The sequence below is a fragment of the Sceloporus undulatus genome, chromosome 2 (assembly GCF_019175285.1).
Source record: "Sceloporus undulatus isolate JIND9_A2432 ecotype Alabama chromosome 2, SceUnd_v1.1, whole genome shotgun sequence".
NCBI lineage: Eukaryota > Metazoa > Chordata > Lepidosauria > Squamata > Phrynosomatidae > Sceloporus > Sceloporus undulatus.
This window is the reverse complement of record NC_056523.1, coordinates 241,830,178-241,842,535: the sequence shown is the minus strand read 5'-3', so window position 1 is coordinate 241,842,535 and position 12,358 is coordinate 241,830,178. Positions and strand designations below refer to the sequence as shown.

The following is a 12,358-nucleotide window of genomic DNA, read 5'->3' as shown; positions in this document are numbered from 1 at the left end:
CCCCCCCCCATTCTACAAGAACATTTCCCACTCCCAAGCAGGCATAGCATTTGCAAGACCACAGGCAGACCCTTGTGCCATTGCAAACTACATTTCCCACTTCTAAGCAGGCATAGCATTTGCAAGATCACAGGCAGTCCTTTGTGCCTTTGAAAACTACATTTCTCACTCCCAAGCCTTCTTAGGAATTCCCCCCTTCCACCTTTTCCTTGCCCCCTCCAACCCCCCCAAACCCCTTGCCCCCTCTTTTTCCCAGGTATGTCTCAACTTAGGAGGGATTTATGGGACAGATCCAAAGCCTTTTTTCTATTCTAATGGGGGCAAAGCCTTGAGAAGCCCTGGGCCCCTGAGAAGAAGAGGAGGGGGGCTTAGAGAGAGGAAGAAAGAGAAAAAGAAGATGAGGAGGGGGGAGAAAGGAAGAAAAAGGAGAGGAGGAAGAGGAGGAGAAGAAAAAAAAACGGAATAACAAGAAGAAGAGAAGGAGGAGAAAGAGAAAGAGAAAGAGGGAAAGAACAAAAAGCAACTTGCCTGCAAAGCCCTCTCCGCTTGGAAATTTGGAGCATGCCCAAATAAGGAAGCAGAGGGCTGGCCAATAGAGGCAGGGCATTGCAGCAGACCCCGCCCCTGCTGGTTTCAGTCCTGCTGCTGCTGCTCCAGGCATGTTTCACAGGCAGCACTCTATAGAAGGCAGGCAGCAGCCCTGGGAGCTCAGAGTTGGGCAGCCACCCGGGGGCGGGGGCGGGACGGGAGCCGGGCACGCCCCCAGGGGGCGGGAAAGTCCCGCCCACCAGCGTGAAATGGCAAGCCTACCCAGGCCGGCCTTTCAGGCCAGTTTGGACAGGGCTTTCGTTCTCAATGCAAGATGGAATAATCTCTTTTTTTTTTTTCCTTTTGGGCAAGATTACAAGAATATTTTGTACATTTTGGTTATTGTCCATGTTGTGGGTTTTTTTTTTTTTTTTTTGGTGGAAAAAATGTTGTTTGCACAAACAACGTATTTTTATGTTTGTGAAACTGAGCATTTTTCTGCAAAAGCTGTAGTTTGTACCAAAATACACTGTTTTAATTTTTTCTTTCTTTCTTTCTTTCTTTCTTTTAAACACAATGGGCCTTTTGTATCTGCTGGGGCTTCGTTTCAGAACCTCCATGCATGTCAACATCCGTGGTTGTTCAAGTCCCAATATATACAGTGGGGTAATAAAATGGGGTCCCTTATAAAATGCAAAATTAACGTTTGCTTTTTTGGATTATTTATTTATTTATTTATTTTGGGAGGGCGAAAATTTTCAAGCCATAGATGTTGAAGCTGTGGTTGCAGCATCCGTGGATATGTGCCCAGTTTTTCTGTGCAAAATAAAATTTCATTAGGAAGTCCCAGAATACAAATAATAATAATAATAATAATAATAATACAGAGGGTGTATCAGTGGGAACAAGATGATAAAATTTGAGAGCACCTGTTCTATTTATATCTCTGTTTGGTCCTCCAAAGCAATTGCAAGTACATTTCTATCTCCGTATATGTTCAACTTCAGTTACCAGAATGCTTGACCATTGACCATGATGGCTGAGGTCTTGAGAACTGAAGACTAAAACATCTGGAGGGCCAAAAGTGGGAACTACTGATTTATTTATTTCTTTACAGTACAGTGGTACCTCGGGATACGAAATACCCAGGTTACGAAATTTTCGGGATACGAAAAAATCCCATAGGAAATCATTGTTCCGGGTTACGAATGTTTTTTCGGGATACGAAGAAAATTTTTGGTGCTTTTTTCGGCTTTTTCGCACGAAACGCGGCTTTTCCCCATTAGCGCCTATGGCAATTCGGCTTACGAAGGCTTTTCGGGTTACGAAAGCGGCCGCGGAACGAATTAATTTCGTAACCCGAGGCACCACTGTATTTATAACCCGTCCTTCAGCCCTAAAGGCTCTCAGAGCGGCTTACAATTATTATTATTATTTTTAATTAGACAGTTACCTTCCCTCAGAATTACAGTCTAAAAAGACACAACACAAAAGGAGAAGAGAATGGTGGTGGCGAAGTGGATCAGGTCCAGCAGTTGATCTCTCCCTCTGAGGCCTGGACCAAGGCAGATGGACTAGAGAGAGGGCTCTGCTTCTTAATCTAGGCCAGGCCTGATGGCTGGGCCTATCTTTCCATTCCCTCCCAGGCCAGAAGAGGACAGCTGGCAAGGAGGGAGGGCTCTTCTTCAGGCCAATACATCAGCATTTGAATTACACACAGCAAATGACTCTATAATTGACAATAAACTCCTGGGGAGCAAATGGCATGTGGACTGCAACTACAGTGGTACCTCGGGATACGAATTACCCAGGTTACGAATTTTTCGGGATACGAATAAATCCCATAGGGATTTATTGTTTCGGGTTACGAAGGTTTTTTCGGGTTACGAAAAAACCCTGGCGCTGTTTAAATGGAGCCGCGGCAGAGCCGCGGCTTTTTTTCCCATTAGCGCCTATGGCAATTCGGGTTACGAAGGTTTTTCGGGTTACGAAATTAGCCGCGGAACGAATTAATTTCGTAACCCGAGGCACCACTGTATCATTTGTCATCAGTTACAATTTAGATTTAGAGGGATACAACTGCAAAGACTCAGTGGCTCTGATGAGAGACAGTTGTATTGAGCATGAAAGCACCTGGTAAGGGAGGATATACCTGTACTTATTCTGAGAGTTTGCTTTGAAGTTTTATTCTGTTCACACAATATAGGATTATAGGCTTGGAGAGAAGACAATATTGGCTTGCATCATGTGAAGTAGTTTTCAGGTTGTCTGATCTAAGAGAGTCAATAGAGTAAGCTCATGCCTTAATTGGTCATTGTTGTTTGTTCAGGCATACGCTTTCACTTACACATACAAGCACAGATTTCAGATGTCTTCACACATATTTGTGCATCATTATACATACAGAAAAGTTCATGGCTTTGTGACTTGGTTATGACTATCAGTTTACATTGTCTTTCGTTGTTGTTATTGAGGGTTTATAAAAAATGTAATGGCTATTTATTTATTTTTCATCTTGATAGGTGAGAGCTTACTCTGCATCATGCATATAAAAATGACAGGTTTCAGAGATCTATCCTTAATGGTTTTCTTAAATAACAAGAAGGAATCTGGCACGTTTCTTTGGAGAATCTCTTCTTATTTATTTATTGGTATATCTCATTAAACATTTATTTATAGATTTCCCTTTATAGAGAGACTCCCAGGAAGGTGTTCAATTTAAAACAGAATCAAACCATGGAAAGCACGTTATAGTTTTGCTCTAAAAACTTCAGTTTGATTTCTGTTTTTCTTTCATAATGGATTCCTTTTACAATTGGGGAAACTCCTTTAACAGCTAGCTTGTTTTGATGTAGAATCAGTTGAAGATTTCTTATTCAGCTGACTTATTTGTAAGTTGGGTAAATAACTGGCATTGCTTTTACAGAGTCTGTGAAAGTGATGTCATGTATCTTTACTGACTTTGAACAAGTAGCTTCAATATTATATAAGTAATGTGCCTTTTCTCCTTTTCTCTGCAGCTCTATCATTGATTGATACAGAGACGGAAAATAGATGTCGACACCAACAGATCCTGGTGCAATGCCTCATCCTGGCCCTTCTCCAGGGCCAGGGCCATCTCCAGGCCCAATATTGGGTCCCAGCCCTGGACCAGGCCCTTCACCAAGTTCAGTGCACAGCATGATGGGACCAAGTCCCGGACCTCCAAGTGTTCCACATTCAATGCCAGCTATGGGACCGAGTGATTATTCACAAGAAGGCATGCACCAAATGCACAAAGTAAGTACTTCTCACAGATTTTTCTACTTTAGATCCCAAGTAGACATCTTATAAGAGTGAAAACCAAACATTACTGTTGCATTTATTTTTTTCTGAGTAAGAATGATCCTGAGATAGGAGTATCATCTGTTTTGTATTCGGAACAGCATTATAGACTGTAGATTTGGTGCTCCTTATTGCATTTATGACAGATTGTAAGAAAGCTTTTGTATGGGCAAGTTTTCTTTTGTGCATTTTTTGCTCTCCTCTCAACTGCTCCACAGGTGATTGACGTACTTATGTTCATTCAGGTGGGATTTGACGGCTTTCAGTTATTGTGGACCTGATGAGCAAAGCTGGTCTAGTACACCTCATCCCAATTGCACATGAACGAAATGACTTACCTGGAGTCACTCAGACGTGTGTGTGTGTGTGCAAGTTGGTGATCCAAGAATTTCATAGGGTTTTCTTAGACAAGGAATACTCAGAGGTGGTTTTGCCAGTTTCTTCCTCTGAAGTGTAGCCCACAGCACCTGCTATTCATTTGTGGTCTCTCATCCAAGTACTAACCTGGGCTGACCCTGCTTAGTTTCCAAGATCAGACGAGATCTGATACTCAGATTTACTTCCATGTAAATTTGTCCATTCGGCGCTCCCTTGCCATATAAACAAGGGTTTCCTTATTCACTTCACTATTGGCAGCAGCTCAGCTAATGCACTGCAGAGATGTTTCCCACACAGCTTTGGGGCTAATATGTGATAGGTATTTTTTATTTTTATTTTTTGTTATTAACTCCCTTAGCTTATTGAGTGAATCATTCTGCATAGACTGTAGTTCATCAAGTTATTTGGTACGGTGTTTCCCATGCACCATTGGAGGGACACAGAGACAGTTCAATTGAGGGTTTTTCATTACAAATATTGAGAATTTGCTCTTTCCCAGTCCCCTGCATGCAGAGGCAGTTTGTCATTAAGTACGGGAGCATTGCCTAAAGTACTCCAAAACCTTTTCTACCATCCTTGTTTACTCTGTATAGGCATCTTAGTTTCAGCAGCACTGTTTTGATGAGCAGGAACATAATTAGCTCCTGTCTTGGTAACTCACAAGAACAGAAGAATCAAAGAATTATTCCAGAATTCTCCCTGTATGCATTATTTCAGAGAGGGTGCCAGGACCCAAATACTTCTTTTTAAGCTTTGCCCATTGCAAACAACATTTTCTGTTCTTCTTTGAGGTATTATCAGTTGTACACAGTTTTCCACATTTCGCAGGTTATGATGTACGGTGAAAGTGGCTTCTCTGTGCTGATGTATACCGTGAGATGGAAATGGCAGCAGCAGCACTGCTGGGAAAGTTCAGAGCCAGTTGTGGGTGTGAAGGAGGAAGTGTTGGCCATAGTATCAGAGGAGAGGCTGTGTGTCATGAAGGAATATAGGCGAGAGCCCTAGAATCTCATGTCAATCTGTGTTTTTTGTTCTTAAAGTTCTACCTAAACTTTGACTTCCCCACCATAGTTCATAATGTAGCAGAAATCCTACATACCCGTTTTTCTATGATTTTCCCCTGGTTGAAGAGTTTTTCCTTGCAATTTTCAGTTTTCACAAAATCAGTGTGGGGAGTGGAAAGTATTTGTGGGTGTCAAAAGAGGGGGGAACAAATGTTATCACAGGTTTTTTTTTTTTTGCCAGAATACCAAAAGTTATAGAACATTGTTGCTTGAGATTTAAATATCACAGTGCTTGCCTTTTGAACTAACTGAGATGGAAAACTTCAGGAACTGGATTATGCAGAAGATGAACAGGAACTGCCTATTGCGCTGTAGAAGACAAACGAGGATTTTAATTTGCTGCTGAAGCTGATTTACAATATGACCATTTTGTTTTTCGTATAACTTTGTAACTCATTACAATACTGTTTTCTCTGGAACAGGAACATAATGTCATAGGGATGAGAGTATAACTTGTTCCTGTGGATCATAGTAATACAGTGTGCTGTCCCATACAATTAAAAGCTTATCTTCAGCTAGATACTTAACTCTTTTATTTATTTAATTATTTTAGATACTTCTCTGACCTCTCTATGTCTTATCTTCTAAAGCATAAAAAGCAGCACTCAAAATCCCTTTAAGTGACTTAATGCTAGATAATCTGTTGGGACAGATTGAACTGTATCCAGCACTCTTTTAGCCAAAAACAAAACAAAACAGGAAAAGAAAAAGAAAAGCCTTGTGGGTTGGTTATGACCCTGCAATTATTAGATTATATTGCAGTGATATTCAGTGGTATTATTCAGTGATATTCAGTAATATTCCCAGTGGCAGAGAATCATGAGTTTAGCCCTTCTATGTGAAGTGTTCCCTGAACAGAATTCTGTTCAGTATATTCTCTAGCCAACAGAAGGGGTTAAGGTTACTTTCATTTATTTTCCCCTTCTCCGTTTCTTTCTTTGTGTTACTCTCACTAAATCAAGGCTTCAGAGATTATGTGGAGACTAGATGGAGAGGGGAATCAAGAAAAAAACTTGCCTTTCCACTTATTTAATGTTATTACTCATTTGATCTTGGTCCTGTCTCTGAACTACAGGCCTTCCATTGAGAGACCACTGGTTCAGATCCAAATTGTTTTGCTTACGTTAGGAAACCCAGTCTTTTCAGGACTTGCCTCCTGCTTGGTAGTTTAATGATGGGATCCCATCATGGGTAGGATTCATACAACTGCTTTCCCAGGATGTGATTTGGTAAACCCATGCCCTCCCTCTGGCAAAATGGAGAAACTATGTGCTTGACTAGGAAAGCTATTCCCCTTTCTGTTATTGGTATGAGCTCCTTAATCTGCATTTATATGGTAACCAGGCAGTTTGAAGTCAGTGTAACCACAATAAAAAATCCACTTTAAAACTTTCTTGTGGAAATCTGTGGAATTTAGGATCCTGATTAGATTATATCCCATTAACCTTTTTAGACTTGCAAAAGTGTAATTATTTGTTTGGATGACTTAAATTAAATTTCCCTAAACTATATGCTTTTCTCATGTGGCTTACAACAACTTCCATCATCCCCAGCAGCATAGCCAGTGACCAAGCTGGTATAGATAATAGCAGTGATTGTCTAACACATCTAAAGCCCACGAGGTCAAGGAAGACTGATTTACTTTAGGTAGGGATGCCATAACCCGGTGGCCCCCGTGACAAACCCGCTTTTGGGGGGCCGTCACGGTCACGGTCCGGTTTGGCCCCCTGCCCCCGGCTTAGGGCCCACGCGGCGCCAACCCACCTTCCCCTGCCTCCCCGCGTGGCTGCGCCACCCACCTCCCCCTCCTCCTCCGTTGGGAAGCAAAGGAGGAGGCAGTGCATGGGGGGGAGGGTGGCGGGGAGGTGGGGAGGGGGCGCGGGTGTGCGCAGGAGGTGCACCTCCTTCTCCTCATCCTCCGTTCCAAGCCTTTCTTCCTTTCTCCCTCCTTCCTCCTTCCTTCCTCCTCCTCCTCTGCCTCCCAGCCCAGGCCCAAGCGGAGGAGGAGGCAGGGGTGCCTGCCTGGCTTGGTGCTCCCTGCGCGTGTGCGTGCACCAAGGCAGCAGCCACTGGCAGGCAGCCACCCACCGCTTCCTCCGCCTGGCGTGCCTCCGCGCTGGGCACTTCCTTGGGCCTGGGAGGCGGAGGCAGAGGAGGAGGCTGAGGCGGAGGCGGCTGGCTGCCTGCCTCCTGCCTTGGCGCGCGGGCGGGGGGGGAGCGCGCCAAGGCAGCCACCCACCTCCTCCTCCACTTGGGCCTGGGCTGGGAGGCAGAGGAGGAGGAAGGAGGGAAGAAGGAAGGGAGGAGGAGGAAGGAGGGAGGGAAGAAGGAGGGAAGAAGGAAGGAAGGAAGGAGGGAAGAAGGAAGGGAGGAGGAGGAAGGAGGACGGAAGGGGGAGGAAGGAAGGGAGGAGGAGGAAGAAGAAAGGAAGGAGGGAGGAAGGGAGGAGGAGGAAGGAAGGAGGAAGGGGGAGGAAGGAAGGAGGGAGGAAGGACAAGGAGGAAGAAGAGGAGGAGGAGGAAGAGGATAGTGATGATGATGAAATGAGCCAGCTTCTGAGGCACAACCAATGTAAGTTACTCTCATTTTTACAAACTCATGCACAGTGAAAAAAAACCCAAAGTCCCTTGACCAAGTACACACTTCTGAGAAGTACAGTTGAATCCGAGGGCAAACCCACTTCTTGTTAAATCACCTTGACATATTCAGTGTGAAACCCAAAGAGTTTGGTTATGGAATAAGCCTCTGAAATATGCAAGAGATTGCCATGTTAAGTAAAGCCATGTTCAATGCCCAAATGTGCTGTTTGGAATGGGGGAGGGGGGGTGGCCAGAAAGGGAAAGTCCATTTCTGTCATCTGTCTAGGAATAATGCCCAAATGTCCTCCATTTTGATCATGCCTAAAAAACATGTACACTGGTACCCCGGGTTACGAAATACCCAGGTTACGAAATTTTCGGGATACGAATAAATCCCATAGGGATTTATTGCTTCGGCTTACGAAGGTTTTTTCGGGTTACGAAAAAACCCCGCCGCTTTTTTCAATGGAGCCGCAGCGCAGCCGCGGCTTTTCCCCATTAGCGCCTATGGGCTATTCGGCTTACGAAGTATCCCGGGTTACGAAAGCGGCGGCGGAACGAATTAATTTCGTAACCCGGGGTACCAGTGTATTTATATTAACATTTTTTTAAAACCATCAAATTTTTTCGTGTGTCCTCCATTTTTTAAAAGTGCCCTCCATTTGAAAATTTTGTCCTACATTTGTCCCGGTTTGGAGGTCCAGACTTATGGCAACCCTAACTTTAGGTGATTTCTAAGAACAGATTTTAAACTAGGTAAGGGTTGGAAAATGTGTGGCCCTCCATATATTGTTGAACTGTGACTCTCATTGGCTGTGCTTGTTAGAACTGCTGTGAATTTCAGTTGGAGGGCAGCTGTAAAGTTCCCACCTCTAAACTAGATTATATGGGAAGAAATTAAGATTTCTGTTGCAGACCTGAAATTTATTATCTGAGAACTAGAGCCTAACTAAAAATGTGCTTAAGACCTAGTGTGCAGCACAACAACATTTTATCTGTCATTTAAATAGCACATTTTATGGCATTGAAATAGTACTCTGCATTAGGATTGTCAGAGTGAAAACTAAAGATGGCTTCTGTTCCCATAGTGGTTGTGCAGAAGAGGGAATTTCATCAGGAGCTGCTTGTCACACAACCAAATAACAAACAGCACCTCCTGAAATTCCCTCTTCTACAAAACCTTTAAAGGGACAAGAGCCCCCTCCAGTTTTCACTTTGGCAATCCTACATTGCATGACTTTTTCTATGTTAATGCAATTCTATGACTCTCCTCCTTAATCACCCTAATGATGATTAAACCAGATTGGTTGAAAAATGTTAAGAGGTAAGTGATTTGCATTAATTTGTCTGCTGCATTTAAGCCTGAAGAGTTTCCTCAGCCAGTCCATTGCCTCCTTTTCAGTTCTTAACGGATCTGCTAACTGCCATGGAACATTCTGAACCTTTCAGTACCTGTACGAAACATAAGGAGAAAACCCTTCTCTTGCTCCAGTTAATATACTAGAAAATTACTTATGCCCTACAGATAAGGCCATTTTCTATCTGGCTCAGGTCTACTCTTCAGCAGAAATTAGAAGTTTGGTCCTGCAATTTCAAAATACCTTGACCTGGATTCACCTTTGGTATATCTCCCTTGTAACCAGCTGAACTGCTGTTTGCCGCAAGGGCTTCTTCTGTTGTTTTCAAAATGACTCTTGTGGCTGCCTCCCTGTGTTTTACACTAACAGTACTTGTTCAGTAATTTGTGAAGCACTAGCTCTAGAGCTAGCTAGCTAGCTAACTCTCTCTTTCTTTCTCTGCTTTGAAAATGTTGTCATCCAAATAAAGGAAGGAATAGGGTCTCCCTCGGTTAAGAGGAGAGCGAGCTCCCTTAAAATGCAAAACTTCTGGCAAAGGAAAATTGGTTTGCATTGTTTTCCTATGTGTCCCCCCCCCCCCATTCTACCTGCTATCCAAGATCTGGGATCTTCTTCTCTGCCACCTACCCATCATCATAAACTTCTAATTGTCCTCACAGCTTTTCTCTTTTGAATCTCTTCTTCCTTTCCCTCACTTTTCCTCTCCCCTTACCTAAACACTTCCTAAATAACATAATATTTGGATACTTAGAAATTGTTGAGGATTAAGCCTGCACTGAGAGTAGTCCTTACAAGAAGTGTGAGCTCTTCAGCTCTTTATCTGTGCAAAGGAGTGTGTGTGTGAGTTTGCATGCATGTACTCTTTCCATTTCCCTGAGCCTCTTCCTCATGTACTTTCTCCTAAATAACAGTTCCCTGGTCCTCTGTGTTCTCAGTTGGCAAGTGAAGTAAATCTTTTATTTGATCCTGTGCTGATATTTTTGTCTTAAAATGTCCAAGTTTGTAATGAGAAGATTTCCTTTCCACAGACTTGCCTCTCTCTCCTATTGCTTGTTACTCTGCATCCAGTGTCGATTTCATCTTGTCCTCGTATGGCCACTCTCCCTGTATCCTATTGCCTACTTCTTGTTGTATTCTCATTGCACAGATACCACCTCCTCTCTCCCTTGTTTGTTGAGCTGAGTCAAACACTGCCCTTTCCTATCCAATAGCATTTTTGCAGGCTATGAAATGGCATTGTTAAAGGAAAGTGCTCTCTGGGATTAATTTGTTGTCACACCCTCTCCTCCCTGTGGGAAGGGTTGATTCCTGCAATAAACTCTTTATGTCTAAGGGAAATTTGTATTTGGGGCATTTTCATACAGTGATTACTGCTTATAGGTAGAGCGTGTTCTTGATATAGTAAATCTCTCTTTATTCTGAGCTACTAACGTCTGCTTCCAAGTTATGTAAGTGATCTTTGTGGTTGCTTGGTTCTGCTTGGTTGCTACTAAAATGTAGAAGATTATTGTTGGCAGCACTCTTGTTCAGATACATCATAAGAGTGCTGTAAAGAAAAGCAAGAGTGCTAAGGAATGGCTTTTTAAATAACTTAAGATATGTCAAAAACATGTTTGACTTTATGCAGAAAAGACAATTTCAGAAAAGACTGGTGCCAAGTCATGTTACGCATAGTGCTGTTCAGCTTCTTGACTTCATACTGTTAGTGCCATTTGGATTTTCTGTTGCTTTGGAAATTTTAAAGATGTGTTTTGGATTTTGATTTATTTTAATATTATTTATACTACTTTAACATATATTCTGTGTGTGTGTGTGTGTGTGTGTGTGTGTGTGTGTGTGTAGGCATATTTTAAGCATTGTGACTCTTGATGCAAGCCCCTGAGATGAAACAAGCTAAAAACCCATAACAGTGAAATCAAATGAATTTTCTTTTCTCTCTCAGCCCATTGACGGTTTGCATGACAAAGGAATGGTTGAAGACCTGCACAACAGCTCTATGAAGAGTGGAAGTATGCGGCCTCCACATCCTGGCATGGGACCACCTCAGAGTCCAATGGATCAACACAGCCAAGGTTTATATCCAGTGTACTTTTGATATGTTTGAAATTACTCTTAAGCTTTATGAAACTACGGGCCAGTTTTCTTAGGTCTGACAGGTTAAATTGTTTCCTTGATGTTTTGTTTTGTCTTTTAAAAAATGTACTGAAGATGTGACAAACTCTTCCCTAGATTAGTGCAACTTGGTGGAAATTTGGGTTTAAAATTTGGGGTTTAAAAAGATTCATAAGGTGGAAATCCTAAGGGTTTTGTACTTGGTGGATTTTTAAAAATACTGTTTTTTTGTTTGTTTGTTTTGCAAGCGCCCATTGCCTTGTGTCTTAAGAGCCAGTTGTATCGTAAAGTATGTGTTTTACATTTGAAAAATCATAAGGTCTTGAGCATCCCCAGCAAGTGTTTGGAAAGGTTCCTGACTGAAATCTTGAAGAGCCATTGGCCATCTATGTAATCCAGGTGACCAGCTTGTGACTCTGTAAATGTTGCTGGAATCCAGTTCCTACCAGCCCTAGCCAGCCTGACCAATGGTGAAGGATGAAAGAAGAATTCATCAATATCTGAAGAGCCACAGGTTCCCCGCTCTTGGTAGACAGTCTTGAGCTAAATGGATCATTGTTCTAGGTGGCAATAAAGCAGTTTCCTGTGTTTCCTTGTTCTGCGAGACCATTAGTCTGTGCTGCTCAGTATTATCTGGTAATGGCTCTTCTCACCCTCAGGCAGAGTCCTTTTCCAGTCTTCAGATTCTTTTAAATTGGAAATGACAGGGATTGAGACCATATCTCCTCATAGTCATCTTCTCAATCTGCCAGTTCTGACTTTATATACTGTGCCCTCTTATTTTATAGCCACTTTTATATCTAGTGATCTGGACTCTGGCTTTGATGGGCAGAACATTAGTGATGGCTATGCAACTATTTTCAGAACAGTTTGACCAAATTTATCTTGCCAACTGCTGTGAGCTCTGAACAGTCCTGATTCCTTGTGATAATATATCACAGAGCCAGAGTGATTCAGTGTTCAGAAACTGAAGACTTCCCATAGAGTCTCACTTGGCCAAGGACTCATTATTCCT

The 12,358-nt window shown here is 42.7% G+C and overlaps 1 protein-coding gene across 2 annotated transcripts in view; it reads left to right on the top strand.

Annotated features, from left to right (window-relative positions):
* Window positions 1–12,358, top strand: part of SMARCA2 (SWI/SNF related, matrix associated, actin dependent regulator of chromatin, subfamily a, member 2) — a 183,256-nt gene that overhangs the window by 31,628 nt on the left and 139,270 nt on the right. For both annotated transcript variants that reach the window (XR_006101758.1, XM_042447930.1), the window contains exons 2-3: window positions 3,549–3,807; window positions 11,174–11,303. Coding sequence is in view for 1 of the 2 variants with exons in the window: in XM_042447930.1 (XP_042303864.1) it covers window positions 3,583–3,807; window positions 11,174–11,303 (355 nt within the window). In the remaining variant the exon portion in view is untranslated. The remainder of the gene's footprint in view (window positions 1–3,548; window positions 3,808–11,173; window positions 11,304–12,358) is intronic.